Source organism: Caretta caretta, chromosome 2 (assembly GCF_965140235.1).
Source record: "Caretta caretta isolate rCarCar2 chromosome 2, rCarCar1.hap1, whole genome shotgun sequence".
Taxonomy (NCBI): Eukaryota; Metazoa; Chordata; order Testudines; family Cheloniidae; genus Caretta; species Caretta caretta.
In genome coordinates this window covers 180308026-180331416 of record NC_134207.1, presented here as the reverse complement: position 1 = coordinate 180331416, position 23391 = coordinate 180308026, and the positions used below count along the sequence as shown (strand labels likewise).

General features: G+C 42.9%; 1 protein-coding gene across 3 annotated transcripts in view; it reads right to left on the bottom strand.

Moving 5' to 3' along the window:
• The window catches only part of AOAH (acyloxyacyl hydrolase), a 117382-nt gene that overhangs the window by 82268 nt on the left and 11723 nt on the right, over window positions 1-23391 (bottom strand). For all 3 annotated transcript variants that reach the window (XM_048839204.2, XM_048839205.2, XM_075125621.1), the window contains exons 3-5: window positions 14278-14373; window positions 6649-6715; window positions 4929-5028 (exon numbers count right to left, since the gene is read on the bottom strand). In XM_048839204.2, the coding sequence (XP_048695161.2) occupies window positions 4929-5028; window positions 6649-6715; window positions 14278-14373 (263 nt within the window). The remainder of the gene's footprint in view (window positions 1-4928; window positions 5029-6648; window positions 6716-14277; window positions 14374-23391) is intronic.

Genomic DNA, 23391 nt, shown 5'->3' with positions numbered 1-23391 from the left:
ACACACACAAACATATAGCTGCTGCGTACATATTATATATACACACATATATATACACACAGAAACAGATATGTGTGCGTGTGTGCGAGCGCGTTCTTTGTTAACTCCATACTTATGGTAGTAATGACAGCTATCAACAAAAGTGGAGAAGCACCTGGGAAACGAACTACTATTTTCTTTGTGGTTTTTGCAGTTCATCTATTTCTAATAAGTTGTAGCTAAGTGAGGTGGAGCGGGAATGTTTTACTGCTCAAACTGCATACTCTCTGTTAGGCTTCACCCAGAGTTCAGAGGCATTCAGATCAAGGGACTTGGATCAGTCCCACCCCTAACTATAACGATGCACACTTACACCTGAAAAGATAGGTGAACAAGTTAAGAGTAAAGAAGATTTTTGGGGCATTTTTGTTTTGCTTTGTCTTTAATATTTGCTTCTTTCATATACATTTGATTTCCTCTTAGCATATCAAGTCTGAAACTCTGAGAACTTGCCACAAACTGAGTGAGAAGCTAGGATACACACATAAAAGTTCTCTCACCACTTGAGTGATTTGTATTGCTAGTGATTTGGGTAGTCTGGAAAACTGAATCAGGTACAATCCAGAATTTCTCTGGCACACAGAAGCAGGGTATACGCAAGTGTCTGAGGTTGTCTGAAACAATCAAACACTACAGCTTGTAAAGTAACCCGTTTCCATTAATTTCTTTGTTCTTATCTATCCTTTGCATCAGGTCCCTCTTTCACTTATGCATCAGCATGCCAATGGGCCACAGAGTTTCAGTTCCAATACAAATGACAGGCTAGGTTGTTGGTCTCATTCACCTGGCAAAAAATTCTGTTAAGTCGGAATCATTTAACTCCCTTCAATATTATTGAGATTTCTGGCAAATCAATCTGTGTCACTGAGAGAAGGAGTAATAATTATAGTATTCAGATCAGAAGTGTAAGGCAAGTCTACTCTAGAAACTTTTGTTGGTACAATAATGTCAGTTAGGGGTGTGATTTTTTTTGCAATGTTTCTATACTGGCAAAAGTCCTAGTGTAAATACTATTATACTGGCATAGAAGTGCTTTTCATAGAATATCTTATTTCACTGGGAGAATTGGTACTAGCTATACATTCAAAAGCACTTTTATGCTAATATAAGTTGCATTTACAGTAGGAAGGTTTCTGGTACAACTATATTGGCAAACCTTTTCTAGTATTGCCTATACTTAATTCTCAGAGACCAAGAACCCTGACAAGCTATGCTGGATAAAGACACTGAGCTGTAGTGGATGCAGACATGAAACATTTTAAAAGCAGTGCTGGAAAGCAGAGTCCCTCACAACATACTACTAAGCTTTGTTTTACACCATCACCTGATTCCTAAGTATGTAAGCTGTATGAACTTAGAATGGCTAACTCATCAGTAAGTGGGTGTAGATAAATCACCACAGCTTACATATTTCCTCTGACTTTGATCCATATTGCTTTCACCATGTCAAAAGAGAATAATAGATACAAGATCCGAAGAGCCCATTCTCCTCACAGGCTTCACAATACAGATTTGCTACGGGACTGCTAAAGTATTCTCTGAAGTGTACAATAATGAATGCGTGGGCATGGAATCCTCTTGTTTTCACAGAATATAACCAAGATAAGGAGATAGGCTGAGATTTCCAAAAGCCAGCACGGGGTTTTAGACAGTCATTTCCTATTTTAATAAGGACTCAGTGTCAACATCCCTTGAGCAGCTTTGAAAAGCATGCCACCTTCCCCTTCCCTCTCCCCCAGTTCCACTACATAGAGTAAATGGGTAGTTCCCCCACACAATCGCTCCATGGCCATCCACCCACACCGAGTTGGTTCCACTGTTTTGGAACATTCTACAGCTCTGCTATGCTAAGTGAATTTCATGCTTCATGACGAGAGCAGTATTTTTAATCATAATTATCTGAGTCTCCTATAATAATCAGGGAGCATTAATGGCTATAGCACAAAATTTAATTGATGTTAATTTGTTAGAACAGTGACTCTTATTTGCTGAGAAGATTTGCCCTTGGTACAGCAACATGTTCATTTATAAACATCAACATTACCGTAAACACTAATCGTAAAATATTGATTGAAAAAACTGTTAAACATCAAAGTGCCATTAATATTTGTTGTCATAAAGACAATTAAAACAAAAAATTATGCTGTCCTATAAAGAAAAGAAACTACATATTTATTGCATTCACTTTGCCAGTACAAATATTGCACTAATTCTGGGAAAGCGTGCATCCAAGTGCATAAATGATGTACCTGAAAATCAGTAGAGTTGAACGAAACGGTCATTAGTATTAAAATCTTGTTCAAACACTTGGCAGGGAATTTAGCCAACATTTGCACGTTCATATAACTGAAATGATCAATCAAACTACAAACTGAAGGAGCAAATGTGAAGTAAACTGGGTTTTATGTATCTGAATCCCTGAACTGCATATTAAAGTTTTCACCCACAATTCCTACTTGTCACAGAATTACCGTGGGCAATTTATCAGCCAATAGAGCATGGTTTCTAAATGAAACACCTTCCCCTCCTCCATTCATAGTTTCTTGGGGTGTCCAAATAGTTAAAGATTCAGGGGAAAAGTTGGGGAGGAAAAAACTCTGTTAATTGATCTGCCTGGCTGGTGATGAGAGACAAATGAAGCCTGTCAGAAAGAGTAATAAGCAAACACTGATGAGCCGGAGAAGATTTGCACAAGCCCCAAAATAACACTGGGCTGGGCCAAATCTTGACTTTTAAGAAAAGTTTCCAGCCGTTTTGTTTGCTGATTTATTCTGAAAAATGTAATCAATGTGAACAGCTCTCTAGGGTTGGAAGAGGCAGGCAGAAGGATTCCAGTTCTGCTGTAGGAGACTGGTGGGGGTGAACCAAAGATCAAATACGCAGACACACAGGATGAAGTCTTGGCCTTACTGAAGTCAGTGGGAGGATTGCCATTGACTTCAATGGGTCAGATTTCATCTCCACACACTTATTTATACAAAGAGTCAGTTAAATTTGGGTGTATCCCCAAATCACCTCACTAACCCCTCCCAGAGTTCTTAGGCTGACTCTCTGCATAGCAGTATGATAATGGTGGACTGGAATAAAATATTTTAAGTGGAGGGAGTGGCAAAATATACTGTGGCCATCTTGGCTTGTTAAAATGTTTAGTCTTCTCTGAGGATGGAACTAACCCAACTGCTGCTGGCTCAGGGGTAGATACAGTCTTTAGGTACAGCCCTAGGGTATACAGTGCACTAGCCCAGGAAGCTCTGTGCTTTCAGAGACACTTCTCTGCTCTCTTTAGGCACAGTTCACTCCTGCTTTCCCCTTGTTCTAGAGGGTAGGTGTTTGCTGCTGACCTAGGTCCAAGGTAGTCTTGCGCGTGCAGAGGTCCGAGGGAAGTTCTTGCTCCTCCTTTCTCCCCCGTATAGGCACAAATCAAAATCTAAATTCAGATCAAAATCTAGTCCACTACCGGTGCATCAGCTATTGCCCTGGCACCTTCTGGAAGGGGAACTGCCTTTCTGCCTTCCCCCCCAATGCTGCTAGGAGCGCATAGAGGATGCACTACGTAGTCCCTCCACATACCCCTATCCACTGCTCCTGGAAAAAGAAAGAAAGAAAGAAGCAGGGCTAAGCTGCTGCTGCAGCACTATTACTATCCCGGCAGCTACTGACACCGCCATTGCTGCTGTGAGTGCTGGGGAGGGTTAAGCCCAGTGGGCCAGGAGATACTGGGGCAGGTGCCGGGGTGTGAGCAGCGGTGGATTTATTTGTGGAGAAGAGTATGTGACTGGTGGATTTTCGGAGGAAGGCAGGAGGAGTATAGGACTGATGCAGTTTGTGGAAAGGTGGAAGGGGTATTTCACCCAAAGAACAAGTTGCCAGCTGAGTCAGAATATTATTGAGGGAAGCACTTGGTTAAAGTCTTGGCAGCACAGCATCGGAGCTGAGGGAGGTCGCCCCCCGCCCCTCTACCACCTTTACCATCTCTCACACCACCTGTAGAATGGCCACTGCTGTAGCTGCTATGTGTTGGTGGTGGTGGTGGGGAGTTAGTACATGTATGCAAGGCACGCATGGTGTAAAGTGAAATTTATTGTCGTGCTCAGCGGTTGGCACTAATGAAGTCAGAGAAGTGGGAAGTCAGTTATTTTCCCTCTTCTAAACAGCAACAGAATTTAAACCAGCTCGCTTCTTATGGACGTGATTCAAAGCCCACTGAAGCCAACAGAAAGGCTCCGATTGACTTCAGTGGGCACTGGATCAGAGACCACACACAGCATTTTACTCAGATTTAGATTTCTGAATTCTGTCCCAGGTTCTATAGATTTTCAGAAATGGGTGCCTAAATATATGGATTGATTTTCAAATGGGCTGAGCAACCCAATATATCTCACAGATGACAATGGAACATGGGCATGCTTCGCACCTTTGAAAAATCAAACCATTTCTATTTAGGTGCTTAAATATGCATGTAAGTACCTAACTTTGGGCATCTATGTTTGAAAGTTTGGATTTGTGTATGTGCGTATTAGTTTTTTACTTGAAAAACTGGATGTTTACTTGTATATAACATGGAATCCAGAATTTTACTCATTCTAGGGCAAATGCACTCACACACAATGGTACAGGAGAATTTACCTCTAAGATTCCCATTGTGATAAATGGAGACTGAGAGCCATGCATCTGGTACTACAGACAGCAGGATCACACATAGTCAAAGAAACAATTAAGATGTACCACGTACCCTTTATTCTACTGAAAGCTTTCTTGAACTGTCCACATTTAAAGTGTTTCTGCTTGCAATTCAGTGCATGAAGATTGCAAACTTCATTCTTTCTATTGTACAATTCAAGTTTAGCAGACCTCTACACTGTAATTTCAGAAATCCAAGCATAACTTACCTCAGGAGGAGGGTACAAGTGACAAAACGGTTGTCCTGCATTCTGTTTACACAGCTTAATGGAATGGCATACCACATCAGCATTCATTTTATACTTTAACCTACAGGGAAATGATGCACAACAAAGACCATTAAGCTCTCCTGGGTATTAGGAAATATAAACTACTTCAATGGAAGGGTGAGTATCCAGAATACTAAGACCCTTAACTCATTTTATTATCATCTTTAAGCTCAGTTCAGTGTTGCTACCTGAACATAATTATTTTCTCCCATTGCATTTTACTCAGCATTTAAAACCAGATTCTAGGGCTAAGAAGCCCTGAGCTTTATATACTGCCCCTGAATCAAATATACTATAACTGTACTCATTTTTAAGTAACCATACACGTGACAAAGATTTAAAGGACTCCTCGTTGTTGTTTTTTAAAAGGATAAAGTTAATCCAGATGCAATTTGTCTAGTACAAATTTTCAACCCCTGACTCAACAAAATAACTAGAAATCCTTCAAACCTCTAGTCAGATACAAGTGCCAAGATAGTTTCCTTCTTTTGGGACAAACCTCTGGATTTATAGAGAATTAAATCAAGATGTTTGATTACTGAACTACTTAGCTCTGTAGCATGGTCTCCGGGCTAGATTTTTTTTTATAAAAAGCCCCAAGGAAGTAGAAAGTAAAGCAAACATTCATTTAATTAATCTTGCAAAGAGAACTTGCAAAGAGGAATAAATGATCTACTTTTATTTTTAAAGGAATTTAAATTAGTTTGTGGGGCTCCCAAGTGCTCAGATCAAGCTCAGGGGCTGGAAGCAAGTAGAGGATGACAGTTAGAAAGCCTATTAAGGTATAAAAGGAAGCTAGGGAACAAGCGATTAAAATATTATGACCCTTTAGATGATCTCCCCCACACACCACTGGTTCAAGAAACTTCTTCCACAGCCAAATGGACTGAATTTCAAAAGGTAACAGAGACAGATGGACCTGATTTGAGATTTACAGATATGTAAAGATCTATAAAAATGCTTAGTAGTAGGAGCTAGCGATAGCATTTATTAATTCATTCAGGGACAGCTTTATGGGACCGGAGCATAGGCAGTCTGGCCTAGCAGGCACAGCCAGGCTGAGGTCTGCTCACCAGGAACAGTAAGTTGCCAGGCAGGAGCTGGAGGAAGCACAAGCAAGCAGGTTCCACAAGCAAGAGTCAGGGTCAGAGTCAAACTGGACTAGGAGACAGGAGATCAGGAGATCAAGCAAAATCTGGTGTCGCAGCAGGCCAAAGTCTGTATGGTTGCCCAGACAACTTTCCTGGGGTTAAATAGAGTGCTTGGCCAATCAGAGGTTCCTCAGAGTATCACCACTCTGAGTCTTTTGGGTGGCACTTCCTGTGGCGCCTATTCTCCATTGTGCTCCCTGGCTGTGCCGCTGCATGGCCCCCAGGGGTGCTGTGGGACTATCAGCCATCGCAGTCTCTGCAGACCCGGTTTTAGTCCCTGGGTCCTTACAACAGATAACTTCAGTCTACTGCCCAAACTACCTAATCGAGTGTCTCTCTGGAACACCTTATATATAAAAAAGAGTTATTCTCACTCTCATACTAATGGAACTTGAAGAGTGAAACCCCCGCAATTCACACTGACAATACATCTGTACATTAAAAACCAAAAACAATCCCTTAAAACAAGCAAACTTTAGATGAAAAATTACAGTTTAATTAGTACTTACAGTTTAATTAGTTCTGGCCCATAAAGCTCAGCTACCAAGTAACAAATGCCTTGCAAGTTCAGTATTTCTGGAAAACATACATTTTTGAAACAATGGAACATAATTAAAGATAGTTTTACAAACCCATGAAACACAGCTGGACTTGCTCTGTCAAGGTAAATATCAGGTTATTTTAGAGAAAGGCATGTGCTCAGTCAGTGGTTTCAGCACATGACTGTGAACCAGAAAATTCTTCTAACCAAGGCTCTGACTCTTTGTGTGTTAGTAGGTGAGTCATACAGAACTATAGTGAGAATTAATGTTTGTTAAGTGCAATGATGAATAGCATAATGTAAGCGCTAAGAATTATCATAATATTTATTAAAGAGCATCTTCTAAGTAGTTTAAGGACAAAGCACTTGTTATCTTATATTGTAACTCAAAAAGAAAGCAAAACAGATAAATCAATGTGCAGAAAATGATGTATGAGTTCATATTACTGCTGGAATTACCTAATGTCTTCAAGTATTTATGCAGGTAAAAAACTCATATCTTTAGTACAGAAATAATTTTGCAATGAATAACAGAAGGAGTAATTATAGTTTAGCAAATAGCTATCGTGTTCCTTTTTCCTTTCATCTTTCACATTACTATGGCCTTTCTAAATACTTACTAAAATCTCATTCTTTTAAGTTGAACAAATAAGGATACACATCGAAATACGGTTTATAAAAAAAGTCTTTAGCAACATATTTACTGAAAAAGACAAGTACTTGTACTATCATATATTAGCCTTGAGGGAAAAGCGGTGCACTGCTGTGAGAGAAACTTGAGTTTGAATCCAGTTACAATCTAATACTAGGGTCTGATCTTGTAGTTCTGTGGAGGAATGGGAGTATTTCCTGCATATAATTGGACTCAGGCCTGATTCAGCAAAGCACTGGTACATATTGTTAAATGCATCTCTGTTCAGTACAGCACTTAAGCATGTGGCTAACTGTAACCAAGTGCTTAAGAGATGTGCTGAACAGGGATGTACTACTCAATTGGGGCTGTAATGCCTACCAGTCTCCTGTATCTTGTAATCAACAACTGGATATCAGTTTTTGCTTATTAATAAGCAGTGAAGCACGACTCATAGCCAGACATTAAAATAAAGGTGCATTTACACAGGTATGTATATGGTAAATGTGGCAAAATACATAAGCAAGAATAAAGCCCACAACTCCTAGGACTCTAGAAAGTAGCTATGTCCAAGTCTCCAGTCACCTCCCCCTTAAACACTGTTCCGCAAACTCCTATATATCTCTCTCCTGTCCGTCTTAATGTGCCCAAATAAACACTTAGGATCCACCAATCAAAGTAGCTATCTTTCCTCACCCAATCAGATTTATCAGAACCAACATCCAGCTGGAGTGGTCTATTCTGAGGTTCTTCCCCAGACAAAAAGTATTTCCTTCCAAAACACCGCTAGGTTTTAAGACAGCACTGGATCTGACTCTCCTCTCACTCCCACCAGAGTAAATCAGGAGTAATTCCACTGATGTGAACAGAGTGACATCAGTGTAAAACCTGTATAAGTGAAGGGAGAGCCAGGCCCCAAAGGTTTAACAATGTAGCTGTGAGTACATAAATTAAATACCCAACTACCTCTTAATGGTAAGGTGCTGATGATAGCTGCAAGAGCTACTGCAGCTTACCCTTCTTATCCCATGTTAAATATTTTATTTCAATTAAGTTATTAGACTCATTTATTTGCCTCCTTTGCCACATAATTTCTTTTGATTGGATTTTTATAATCAATCTGCTGGTTAAAAATGGGTCTCCTGACCAGAATTAGATCTTGCTATTACCCTCCTGAAAGGGCACATGCAGTGGATAAACACAATCCCATGTCTGCTACCATCACTGATTAAAATACCCTTGGTAAAGCTAGCCAGCAAGCCAGCTGGCTCTTTGAAGTGTCCTGTAAGAGAAAATAGCTGGCTTCCCCAACATCTCCCATGGCGGACAAAAGCTGACAGCATCCTCTAATGTTTCCCGTTGAGGAGACAAGCCAGCAGGTTTGTACAATGTCTCTTGCCCAAGAAGAGATAACTGGTTGGTTCAGTCTCACTAGCAGCTAGGAGGAGGGGTTGGTTTGGCTTGCCATCAACTCTAGAAAGTAGACACTGGGGAGCTGGCTAGCTAGAGCCATTTCTATGCACACAAAATTCCTTATGAGCATAAGAAGCTCAGCATATAAATATCCAATAGCATAACAAAACAAATAATGACTGGCTCCAGGGGGAATAGCAATAACATAAAACTGTTCTATCTCGGGGCCTCTCCTTTTGTCCCTCCAGGCCCACGAACATGATACAGTTCTGTGGTGACCTAGAATCCTACTTTTGACGTCTCCGACTCAAAGAATATTTCCAACACACCTCTGAACAACATACTAACCCACAGAACCTTCCTACCAACCCTACAAAAAGAAGGATTCTGTGTGGACTCGCCCTGAAGGTTGAAACAACAGACTGGACTTCTACATAGATTGTTTCCGTCGACGTGCACAGGCTGAAATTGTGGAAAAGCAGCATCACTTGTCCCATAACCTCAGCCATGCTGAACACAATGCCATCAACAGACTCAGGAACAACTCTGACATGATAATAAAAAAGACTGACAAAGGAGGTGCTGTCGTCATCATGAATAAGTGGGATATGAACAAGAGGTAGGCAGCTCTCTAACTCCACATTCTACAGGCCATTATCCTCTGATCCCACTGAGGATTTCCAAAAGAAACTCCATCATCTGCTCAAGAAACTCCCTGAAAAAGCACAGGAACAGATCTGTGCAGACACATGCCTAGAACCCCGACCAGGGGTATTCTATTTGCTACCCAAGATCCATAAACCTGGAAATCCTGGATGCCCCAGCATCTCAGGCATTGGCACCCTGACAGCAGGATTGTTTGGCTATGTGGACTCTCTCCTCAGGCCCTACGCTACCAGCACTCCCAGCTATCTTCGAGACACCACTGACTTCCTGAGGAAACTACAGTCCATCGGTGATCTTCCAGAAAACACCATCCTGGCCACTATGGATGTAGAAGCCTTCTACACCAAAATTCCAAAAGAATACACCAAAAGATGGACTACAAGCCGTGAGGAACAGTATCCCTGATAATGTCATGGCAAACCTGGTGGCTGACCTTTGTGACTTTGTCCTCACCCATAACTATTTCACATTTGGGGACAATATATATCCCTTCAAGTCAGCGGCACTGCTATGGGTACCCGCATGGCCCCACACTATGCCAACATTTTTATGGCTGACTTAGAACAACGCTTCCTTAGCTCTCGTCCCCTAATGCCCCTACTCTACTTGCGCTACATTGATGACATCTTCATCGTCTGGACCCATGGAAAAGAAGCCCTTGATGAGTTCCACCATGATTTCAACAATTTCCATCCCATCATCAACCTCAGCCTAGACTAATCCACAAAAGCGTTCCATTTCCTGGACACTACTGTGCTAATAAGCGATGGTCACATAAACAACACCCTATACCAGAAATCTACTGACTGCTATACTTACCTACATGCCTCCAGCTTCCATCCAGGGCACACCACACGATCCATTGTCTACAGCCAAGCTCTAAGATATAACCGCATTTGCTCCAATCCCTCAGACAGAGACAAACACCTACAAGATCTCCATCAGGCATTCTTAAAACTACAATATCCACCTGCTGAAGTGAAAAAACAGATGGACAGAGCCAGAAGAGTACCCAGAAGTCACCTACTACAGGACAGCCCCTGTCATAAATATAAAGGGAAGGGGTTAAGAAGCTCTAATACAGTACTATAAAATCCTCTTACCTGAAATGGGTTAAGAAGTTCAAGTAACCTGGCTGGCACCTGACCAATAAGGGGACAAGATACTTTCAAATTGGGAGTGTGGGAAGGCTTTGTCTGTCTGTCTGTATGATGCCTCTGCTGGGGACAGATCAAGAAAGAAAGCAATCCAACTCCTACAGAGTTAGTAAGTAATCTAGCTAGAAAATGTGCTAGATTTTCTTTTGTTTTTGGCTTGTGAAATTTGCTGTGCTGGAGGGAATGTATGTTCCTGTTTTTGTGTCTTTTTGTAACTTAAGGTTTTGCCTAGAGGGATTCTCTATGTTTTGAATCTGACTGCCTGTGAGATTATCTTCCATTCTAATCTTACAGAGTGTTTCTTTTATCTTTTTTTGTTCTTCTAATAAAGTTCTGTTTTTTTAAGAATCTGATTGGGTTTTTAGGGTCCTAAAAACCCAAGGCTGGTCTGTGCTCATCTTGTTTATTCTCAAGTCTCCCCAGGAAAGGGGATGCAAGGCTTGGTGGGATATTTTTTTGGGGGGGGGAAGACGTCTCCAAGTGTCTCTTCCCTAATTCTTTGTTAAATCGCTTGGTGGTGGTAACATACTGAATCCCAGATACAAGGAATTTTGTGTCTTGGGGAAGTTTTAACCTAAGCTGGTAGAAATAAGCTTAGGGGGTCTTTCATGCTGGTCCCCACATCTGTGCCCCAGAGTTCAGAGTGGGGAAGGAAACCCTGATAGGCCCAACAAAGAAAATAACAGAACACCACTAGCTGTCACCTTCAGCCCTCAGCTAAAACCTCTCCAGCACATCATCAAAGATCTACAACCTATCCTGAAAAATGATCCCTCACTCTCACAGATCTTGGGAGACAGACCAGTCCTCACTTACAGACAGCCCCCCAACCTGAAGCAAATAATACTCTCCAGCAATCACACACCACATAACAAAAACACTAACCCAGGAACCTATCCTTGCAAGAAAGCCCGATGCCAACTCTGTCCACATATTTATTCAAGTGACACCATCATAGGACCTAACCACATTAGCCACGCCATCAGGGGCTTGTTCTCCTGCACATCTACCAATGTGATATATGCCATCATGTGTCAGCAATGCCCCTCTGCCATGTACATTGGCCAAACTGGACAGTCTCTACGCAAAAGAATAAATGGACACAAATCTGACATCAGGAATCATAACATTCAAAAACCGGGAGGAGAACACTTCAACCTCTCTGGCCACTCAGTAACAGATTTAAAGGTGGCAATTTTGCAACAGAAAAGCTTCAAAAACAAACTCCAGTGAGAAACTGCTGAGCTTGAATTAATATGCAAACTAGATACCATTAACTTGGGTTTGAATAGAGACTAGGAATGGCTGGGTCATTACACATATTGAATCTATTTCCCCATGTTAAGTATCCTCACACCTTCTTGTCAACTGTCTAAATGGGCCATCCTGATTATCATTACAAAAGTTTTTTTCTCCTGCTGATAATAGCTCATCTTAATTAATTAGCCTCTTCCTCGCCACCTTTTCATGTTCTCTGTATATAGATATGTATAATCTCTTCTTACTATATGTTCCATTCTATGCTTCCGATGAAGTGGGCTGTAGCCCACAAAAGCTTATGCTCAAATAAATTTGTTAGTCTCTAAGGTGCCACAAGTACTCCTGTTCTTTTTTTTAGGGTAAATATAGTCTTCTTGGATTGTACATATTACATTTAGCATTTGGCTTCAGGCAATATAACACAACCTCTGACCAGTATTTTATAATTATGTCCTCAGAGTCAGTCAGTATTTGTACTTACACATATCTCCTGCTGTGTTGTATGCACACAGATACAAAGAGAAGAATACACAGAAGTCTTTTTTATAGAAACAAGCCTTGCTAAGGGAAAGAGGTTCAAGTAAAAAATGTTTATTTTAAGAGGGTGAAGAATATTGACCTTAAAGAAAGTTAGATTAGGCCAACAGAAACCCCAACTCCCTTTAGTTCCTCTGAAAACCGAATTGTTGTATATTAGCTTTGTTTTTGTTATTCATGAGGCTCTTCAGGCATATCTATAATAATAGAATTGCTCCTTCAGCTTAAATGGTACCTTTTTCTTCAACAGCTCTGCTTCCTGAGTGCATTCAAAATAATATCTATTTACTTGAGTGATAAAAGTAAGTTTTACTGCTTTTTACTCTTATTAGCTCTGCAGAGCCTATACATCTAGGAGAGAGAGAGGGCTTGATTGCATTCTGACTCATGCATCATCCATAGAATTGTTAACAAATTTCTAGTCCCAGGTCAAACGTTTCCCTCAAGGAATAGCAATAGCATCCATGTGCCTCACTGAAGATAATGAGGTTGCACAGATGTAACTTGAAGGGATGATGGGGTTATATACATACAGAGGAGGGCAGAATTTGGCCTGTAGAATTTTTACACTTACAATGATGTATAAACCAGAAAGACTGCAACTTGACCTTCAGAGTAGAGGGCAAGTTTACAGGTCTGGCAGTTAAAAATAAATTTCATCACTTGTACACTGAACAAATTTGAAATAGATTCACTGTGTGAAAATAAACATAGAACCACAGTGTGTCATCTTTACAGAGCCTTTTTTTTTTAAAGAAGAAAACCATAGTTTAACAGCAATATTAGGGTTTATAATTGAAGCTCTATCGTTATCTGCCTGTGATGTCAAAAATGAAAACATGTCTCATGTAACAGGAACTGACTGACTTCATTTGACTCAGCGAATGACCTCTAGCAAACGCTTCTCCACACCTTAGAAAGCATAGAATTATTATTCTACATGCATCCTCCATGAAACTAGGGACTAAAGAGAAAGATATTAGTTTTTCAGAGATGGAATTAATAAGATACTGTATGAAAAAACTCTTTAATGAAAAATCCTAAACTGTCTTTTTAAATTCATGAAGTTAGAGACAGCTTCAGATTCATAGATTCCAAGGCCAGAGGGGACCATTGTGATCATCTGATCTGCCCTTTGGTATAACACAAGCCAGAGAACTTCCCCAAAATCATTCCTAGAGCAGATCTTTTAGAAAAACATCCAATCTTGATTTAAAAATGGTCAGTAATGGAGAATCTACCATGACCCTTGAGGGGTAGCTCTCCTGCTTGCCTTTTGTGAACAGCACCTCTCCTCCTTCTCCCCCTTGGCAGCACAGCACCTGCCTGACCTCATTCAGGCCTTGGCTGCCCATGATACGCCATCTGCATGCTGCGGATTGTGTTACTGTTGCACAAGTGCAGCCCCTGGGTTACGTTTTGGACGGGTGAGTGAGGTACGGTTCCCTACCAGCACTATGGCATATATCTAGTCCATTTTAAAAAGTTACTTTGAAGTAATTGAATGTCTTACACCTGCCCTTTAGTCCCTCTGCCAGTTTTTGTGACTTTACAACAGTTTATAACAGTTTCTTATTTCTGAAAATGTTTTCATCTTCCCAGTTGCTATGTAAAGACTCGCACAAATGTCAGGGGAAACTGACTGAATATACAGTGAAACTGGCTATTCTTAAAGTGCTGACAAATATACAAAGTAAACAAACTGAGGGTATTATATGCAAGTATCTTTGGGGTGAAATTCTGGCTCCACTAAAGTCAGTGGGAGTGATCACTGACTTTAGTGAGCTACAATTTCACCCTTGATGTCTTTCACATACACTATTCGTAGATTTTGTAACAGTAGTGGGTAAAACATTTTCAGATTCAAATGAATTTTTAATTAACAGTGAAATACAGTGGTACCAGCATAACATATGGTGTATTTGATATTTACCAGGTAGATAGTTGCAGACTCTCTCTATTGCTGCTTTTGCTGTACAGTTGTGAAACATTGCAAGCTGTTCAATTACTGATATCACAAGCACACATCCTGCAAACAAGCAAAAACAAAGAGATCACTATCTCATACATATGACAGGATTAAATAGAGTGTGAATATAGCCAAGTGGACATGAACCATTGGGTGTTTTGTTTTTTGAGATGTTCCATGGCTGACAATAGTTCTGGAAAAAAAAACCCACTTTATTTCTAACTTTTATTAAAACAGTGCTACTTATCAAGCCAGAGATTGGATGCAATTGGTAGATGAATGCACAAAACAGCCTGAATTTTATACAGCCATATTTAGATCTGGTCAAGTCGCCCATCAAATCTGACATTTCAAAATTTGTTTTAATTCTGAATCAGAAGAAAACCAGAAATTTCCTGGAACAAAATCTTTCCGAAAACAAAATTCATTCCAATAAAATCAAGATGTTTTGTTCAAACTTTGATTTTTGTACGTTATGTCATAATTTATCATATAAAATAAATTTCTAAAAAATTCACTTTGAAATAAAATATCAAAATGCTTTTTTATCCAAAAATTTTTAAATTAATTTTTTTGAAAATCTACACGTTCCAGCAGAAAGTTAAGATTTCTACAAAATGGTATTTTCCAATAGAAAAATATTTTGTTAGCCACATTGGTGAGAAACACTGTACAAACAAACTAATTTCTAGGTTTGATTCTTGTCCCTAGTGTGAACCCACCTGCAAGGAAGAAACAAACTGAGGAAGGAAAAAAAATATTCTAGTGATCCAACACTATTCCAACAGACAGTATTGTAATCAGCATCTTGGCATTTTGCACATAGCTGGCAATCACATGCCCAAGGTTGATTCACAGTGACTTAACTGTTACATCTTCACAGCATGCACCTGGACAGAAATAGGCAAAAGCTGAAGGACAAAAAACTCCTGCATGACTGTAGATTAGAAATCACCAACCACAAATATAACACATCAGACAAAACACTCCACTGACAACATGGCATAGTCCTGCACAGGATCTCCATGGGAGTCAATGGAGGTTCTACACACAGAGGGCTTGCAAGAGCAGGCCCCAAGACAACAAAATAAACATTTGCTAAGGCCGAAATATTTCCTAAATTCACCATGCTCCCTTTATGTGGTTGTATAGGGGTCACTTTCTGAGCTCTGGTAAGCTCAGGGACTGCTCGCTGCTGCTCTAGGCCTGTGCAAGTGGGAATACAGCCTTGCCTCCACTGCACCAGACAGCAGAGAAAGGCTGGTGCACCAGGGGAAATGGCAGAGAATCTTGAGGTTCTATTTAATCCCAACAGAGCACATTTCAGTCTCCTTGTGTGCAAGGGGAAGCACTAGAGAGCTGTGCCTTTGAGAGGTCCAGTGTCTCTGGTGCTCCTCGAGGGGTGGCTCCACATTGGCCCCTGCACAGAGCTGTTGCTCAAAAGCTGAATATAGCTCCATATAAAACTGGGGTACCTGTCATTGGATCTCCCTTCAGTGAGGCTATGGGGTGAAGGATCTGCAATTTTAAAAGGAGCCATGTTAGATGATGCAAAGTCTTAATAGGCAGCAGGTTTAAAACAAACAAAAGGAAGTATTTCTTCACACAACACAGAGTCAATCTGTGGAATTCCTTGCCAGAGGATGTTGTGAAGGCCAAGACTATAACAGGGTTCAAAAAAGAACTAGATAAGTTCATGGAGGATAGGTCCATCAATGGCTATTAGCCAAAATAGGCAGGGATGGTAACCCTAGCCTCTGTTTGCCAGAAGCTGGGAATGGGCGACAGGGGATGGATCACTCGATGATTCCCTATTCTGTTCATTCCCTCTGAAGCACTTGGCATTGGCCACTGTCGGAACCCAGGATACTGGGCTAGATGGACCTTTGGTCTGACCCAGTATGGCCGTTCTTATGTCTTGACCAAAATAATCAGCAGACCCTTCCTTGACTGCGAAGTTCAAGTCAGGCTTAGGCTCACTCCCCTGAAACTGGGGCTGTGATCTGCAGCTCATGTAGCTGTACCCTTGCTAGCTTTAATCTAATTAGCTTACTAGAAATAGCAGTGAGGACATGCTGGCCCTGGCTGGACAAGAAAGTATGTACCCAGCAAGGGAGGAGGGTTTGTACAGCGTTTGCTGATGCCATCGTGTCCTCACTGCTATTTTTCCATGAGCTAGCTAGATTAAAGCTCTCATGGGTATGTCTACATGAGCTGCAAATTACATCCCTGGTTGCAGTTCAGACAGACTTAGAGAGTGTGCCTGTGTAGTGACAATCAGTAGCACAGTGTGTGTGTATTCTAGGAGCTAGAGAGCTGGAGAGAATTCTAAGATCTACTTGTTGCCAGCAGCGCAAATAAAGAATTCCCTTTGTATTCAATACAGCTGAGTCCTGTCTCTTTTCTCCCACCAGGGACTACTGAGGAGACTCAGATCTCAGGTTTTTGTTTGACACAAAATAGAGATGCAAAATTCAAATACTGATACAGATCCAAACTTTCCCAAAGCTCAGAGCTATTAACATTCAGGGTTTTGGTCAGGCCTATATCTAGTAAGGGACAGATAAATTCTCTATTGATGACCCTGCCACAATGTGCTAATAAACCAAACAAGGTGTTATTTTCCAACATAAGGCTGCGATATTCTTCATGGGCCAGGTTATGAGTTGGAAAGTGGTGGAGAAAACATACCACCACTGGAAATTATTAGGCCCAATCTCTTTATTGAGAGTTTTTATTACAAGGTAATATAATTCTATATAGAGAAAAGCAAACTTTATATTTTATAGGAAGTAATTCAAGGACACCAATGGGAATAGCAGGGAGCTCACCATCTCAGCCCTGGTCTACACTAGGACTTTAGGTCGAATTTAGCAGCGTTAAATCGATGTAAACTTGCACCCGTCCACACAATGAAGCCCTTTATTTCGACTTAAAGGGCTCTTAAAATCGATTTCCTTACTCCACCCCTGACAAGTGGATTAGCGCTTAAATCGACCTTGCCGGCTCGAATTTGGGGTACTGTGGACACAATTCGACGGTATTGGCCTCCGGGAGCTATCCCAGAGTGCTCCATTGTGACCGCTCTGGACAGCACTCTCAACTTAGATGCACTGGCCAGGTAGACAGGAAAAGAACCGCGACCTTTTAAATCTCATTTCCTGTTTGTCCAGCGTGGCAAGCTGCAGGTGACCATGCAGAGCTCATCAGCACAGGTGACCATGATGGAGTCCCAGAATCGCAAAAGAGCTCCAGCATGGACCGAACGGGAGGTACGGGATCTGATCGCTGTTTGAGGAGAGGAATCCGTGCTATCAGAACTCCGTTCCAGTTTTCGAAATGCCAAAACCTTTGTCAAAATCTCCCAGGGCATGAAGGACAGAGGCCATAACAGGGACCCGAAGCAGTGCCGCGTGAAACTGAAGGAGCTGAGGCAAGCCTACCAGAAAACCAGAGAGGCGAACAGCCGCTCTGGGTCAGAGCCCCAAACATGCCGCTTCTATGATGAGCTGCATGCCATTTTAGGGGGTTCAGCCACCACTACCCCAGCCGTGTTGTTTGACTCCTTCAATGGAGATGGAGGCAATACGGAAGCAGGTTTTGGGGACGAAGAAGATGATGATGATGATGAGGTTGTAGATAGCTCACAGCAAACAAGCGGAGAAACCGGTTTTCCCGACAGCCAGGAACTGTTTCTCACCCTGGACCTGGAGACAGTACCCCCCGAACCCACCCAAGGCTGCCTCCTGGACCCAGCAGGCGGAGAAGGGACCTCTGGTGAGTGTACCTTTTAAAATACTATACATGGTTTAAAAGCAAGCATGTGAAAGGATTACTTTGCCCTGGCATTCACGGTTTAGATGTACTCCTAAAGCCTTTGCAAAAGGTTTCTGGGGAGGGCAGCCTTATTGCGTCCTTCATGGTAGGACACTTTACCACTCCAGGCCAGTAACACAAACTCGGGAATCATTGTAGAACAAAGCATTGCAGTGTATGTTTGCTGGCATTCAAACAACATCCGTTCTTTATCTCTCTGTGTTATCCTCAGGAGAGTGAGATATAATTCATGGTCACCTGGTTGAAATAGAGTGCTTTTCTTCAGGGGACACTCAGAGGAGCCCGTTCCTGCTGGGCTGTTTGCCTGTGGCTAAACAGAAATGTTCCCTGCTGTTAGCCACAGGGAGGGGGGAAGGTTGAGGGGGTAGCCACGCGGTGGGGGGAGGCAAAATGCGACCTTGTAACGAAAGCACATGTGCTATGTATGTAATGTTAACAGCAAGGTTTACCCTGAAAGAGTGTAGCGACTGTTTTATAAAATGTGTCTTTTTAAATACCGCTGTCCCTTTTTTTTTCTCCACCAGCTGCATGTGTTTCAATGATCACAGGATCTTCTCCTTCCCAGAGGCTAGTGAAGATTAGAAAGGAAAAAAAAACGCACTCGCGATGAAATGTTCTCCGAGATCATGCTGTCCTCCCACACTGACAGAGCACAGACGAATGCGTGGAGGCAAATAATGTCAGAGTGCAGGAAAGCACAAAATGACCGGGAGGAGAGGTGGCGGGCTGAAGAGAGTAAGTGGCAGGCTGAAGAGAGGGCTGAAGCTCAAATGTGGCGGCAGCGTGATGAGAGGAAGCAGGATTCAATGCTGAGGCTGCTGGAGGACCAAACCAGTATGCTCCAGTGTATGGTTGAGCTGCAGCAAAGGCAGCTGGAGCACAGACTGCCACTGCAGCCCCTCTGTAACCAACCGCCCTCCTCCCCAAGTTCCATAGCCTCCACACCCAGACGCCCAAGAACGCGGTGGGGGGGCCTCCGGCCAACCAGCCACTCCACCACAGAGGATTGCCCAAAAAAAAGAAGGCTGTCATTCAATAAATTTTAAAGTTGTAAACTTTTAAAGTGCTGTGCTTAAAGTGCTGTGTGGCATTTTCCTTCCCTCCTCCACCACCCCTCCTGGGCTACCTTGGTAGTCATCCCCCTATTTGTGTGATGAATGAATAAAGAATGCATGAATGTGAAGCAACAATGACTTTATTGCCTCTGCAAGCGGTGATTGAAGGGAGGAGGGGCGGGTGGTTAGCTTACAGGGAAGTAGACTGAACCAAGAGGCGGGGGGTTTCATCAAGGAGAAACAAACAGAACTTTCACACCGTAGCCTGGCCAGTCATGAAACTGGTTTTCAAAGCTTCTCTGATGCGTACCGCACCCTCCTGTGCTCTTCTAACCGCCCTGGTGTCTGGCTGCGTGTAACCAGCAGCCAGGCGATTTGCCTCAACCTCCAACCCCGCCATAAACGTCTCCCCCTTACTCTCACAGATATTGTGGAGCACACAGCAAGTAGTAATAACAGTGGGAATATTGGTTTCGCTGAGGTATAAGCGAGTCAGTAAACTGCGCCAGCGTGCCTTTAAACGTCCAAATGCACATTCTACCACCATTCTGCACTTGCTCAGCCTGTAGTTGAACAGCTCCTGACTACTGTCCAGGCTGCCTGTGTACGACTTCATGGGCCATGGCATTAAGGGGTAGGCTGGGTCCCCAAGGATACATATAGGCATTTCAACATCCCCAACAGTTATTTTCTGGTCTGGGAATAAAGTCCCTTCCTGCAGCTTTTGAAACAGACCAGAGTTCCTGAAGATGCGAGCATCATGTACCTTTCCCGGCCATCCCACGTTGATGTTGGTGAAACATCCCTTGTGATCCACCAGAGCTTGAAGCACTATCGAAAAGTACCCCTTGCGGTTTATGTACTCGGCAGCTTGGTGCTCTGGTGCCAAGATAGGGATATGGGTTCCGTCTATGGCCCCACCACAGTTAGGGAATCCCACTGCAGCAAAGCCATCCACTATGACCTGCACATTTCCCAGGGTCACTACCCTTGATATCAGCAGATCTTTGATTGCGTGGGCTACTTGCATCACAGCAGCCCCCACAGTAGATTTGCCCACTCCAAATTGATTCCCGGCTGACCAGTAGCTGTCTGGCGTTGCAAGCTTCCACAGGGCTATCGCCACTCGCTTCTCAACTGTGAGGGCTGCTCTCATCTTGGTATTCATGCGCTTCAGGGCAGGGGAAAGCAAGTCACAAAGTTCCATGAAAGTGCCCTTACGCATGCGAAAGTTTCGCAGCCACTGGGAATCGTCCCAGACCTGCAACACTATGCGGTCCCACCAGTCTGTGCTTGTTTCCCGAGCCCAGAATCGGCGTTCCACAGCATGAACCTGCCCCATTAGCACCATGATGCATGCATTGGCAGGGCCCATGCTTTCAGAGAAATCTGTGTCCATGTCCTGATGACTCACGTGACCGCGCTGACGTCGCCTCGTCGCCCGGTATCGCTTTGCCAGGTTCCAGTGCTGCATATACTGCTGGATAATGCGTGTGGTGTTTAATGTGCTCCTAATTGCCAAAGTGAGCTGAGCGGCCTCCATGCTTGCCTTGGTATGGCGTCCGCACAGAAAAAAGGCGCGGAACGATTGTCTGCCATTGCTCTGACAGAGGGAGGGGCGACTGACGACACGGCTTACAGGGTTGGCTTCAGGGAGCTAAAATCAACAAAGGGGGTGGCTTTACATCAAGGAGTATTTCAGGCAGGACTTCACGGAGGGTTCCAATAAGAAATGGTGCACCTAAGTTATTGTTCTTATTGGAACAAGGAGGTTAGCCTGGCCTCTGATTGATACATGGCTAGATTTACCTCACTGCACCTTCTCTGTGAGTGACTGCAGTGTGACCTAGAGGAATGAGTCCCCTAGACAGGGGAGGAGGCAAATGAGTACAAAACAAATCTTGTCTATTTCTTGTTTTGATCCACTCCATCTATCTTTTTTACATCTTTGGCTGGCAGCAGACGGTGCAGAAGGACTGCATGCCATCCACATCTCATGGCTGCTCGGCAGAGGATGGTACAATACAACTGCTAGCCATCCTCATCTCTTGCCTGCCCGGCAGAAGATGGTACAGTACGACTGCTAGCAATCCGTATCGCCTGCCTGCTCACCATAAGACGGTTCAATAGGACTGACTGCAGGACTAAAGAGAATGACCTGGTCAAGTCACTCTAAATTAAGTCCCTGTGCCCATGTCTGCCCAGGCCCTCCCAGCCGACGTGGCCAGGAGCACCTCGGACATGACGATGACGGCTACCACTCGTATTGCACCATCTGCTGCCACAAGGCAATGGGTTGCTGCTACTGTGTAGCAAAGCCGTACCGCGTCTGCCAGCACCCAGGAGACATAGGGTGACGGTTACCTGACCGGGCTCCATGCTTGCCGTGGTATGGCGTCTGCACAGGTAACTCAGGAAAAAAGGCGCGAAACGATTGTCTGCCCTTGCTTTCACGGAGGGAGGGAGGGAACGGGGGCCTGACGATATGTACCCAGAACCACCCGCGACAATGTTTTAGCCCCATCAGGCATTGGGATGTCAACCCAGAATTCCAATGGGCAGCGGAGACTGCGGGAACTGTGGGATAGCTATCTACAGTGCAACGCTCCGGAAGTCAACTCTAGCCTCGGTACTGTGGAAGCACTCCGCCGAGTTAATGCACTTAATGCACTTAGAGCATTTTCTGTGGGGACACACACACTCGAATATATAAAACCGATTTCTAAAAAAACGACTTCTATAAATTCGACCTTATTCCGTAGTGTAGACATACCCATAGTAGACATAAAAAACCCTGCTTCATTATATTTAAGATCATTAAACAAAACCCTCAACAGGACTCCTTTACAGATGTAATTTAGAAGGCATGCTAATTATAAGAATGGATACTTAGATAAAACAGAGAATAAATTGAGACAGACACCAAGGAAGAAAGACAGCAGCACATTTCAAGGAATTAGCACTTAATCAAAAAAAAATCAGTTCATAATGAGGAAAATATCCCAAATAATAAAGACCTTACCAACAAAATCAGAGACCCAACATCAATGCCCAGAGCAGACATACCGTACATCCTATACCCACCGTGGAAACCCTGCTAGGAACATATCCAGGAGGGACTTCTATTCTATATACCTAAGGCCCCCACCACTGTATGTCTGAGCACCTTACAAATATTAGCAAATTTACCCTCCCAACCCCTATTGCTGCTTCTATTTTACAGAGATTAAATGACTTGCTCAAGCTTACATAGGAAATACGTGGTAAGGCTAAGAAGTAAACTTGTCTCTTGAGTACCAGTCCAGTGCTTTAACCACAGGACTACCCTTCTTTTCACAGCCCTCAGTCTAAAGAGTTTACAGTCTCAAAGAAGGAGTAGAAAGATGAGATGCACTAGCCAAACGAGAGGCAGGAGTTGGCTTTGACATTTCTAAAAAGTAGTAGTTATTATTTTTCATTTTTATTGTGTGCGGGCCTCACTGAAGAAGTGACTCTTCAGGGAAGATCTGAATGAAGATGGGACACTGGCTGGGAGAAGTGGGTTCGGAACGTCATGCATTGCATTCATGGCAGCCTGGAAAAAGTGCAAAGATGGGAGTGAGAGAAGAAAACTATGGGGGCATCGAGGTCAACACTGTTGGCAAAGCAAAAGGCATGAGGGGAGAATGTGACAGGAGACAAGAGCCAAATGTAGGCTCAGGCAGAAATGAGCACAGCCTGGAATTCAGGGCAAAATATTCAAACTGATGCCCTGGCAAGGAGAACCTGATGAAGTGGTTCAAACAAGGGAGTGAGAGGATCTATTGGCAAATTCCAAGGCTGGTCACATTCACAGAGAAAAGACATATTCTCCCCTATACGCCCCCCTGCCCAATGTAGGTAAAATTTGCAGAGATTTTCATTTAGATTTTGAACATCTACTTCCTCAAGCTGAGCAACCTGTCACTTTGAGCAGCTGAAGGTTATAAAGTCTGCAGCACAGAAAAAATAATGTTCCATTTGTCTTTGTGATATAACAGAGAACTCCTCATTTTCACTGCTCTTTCACCACGTAAGCCCCTGATAGCATTCCCTCTGTGTCTCCTGTTCACGATATATTAATTTCTCAATTAAGACAGCAATAAAGCACACATCCGCTTTTCTTTCAAAGCACTGTACTGTAGCCATTTATAGCAGGGATGAAGTT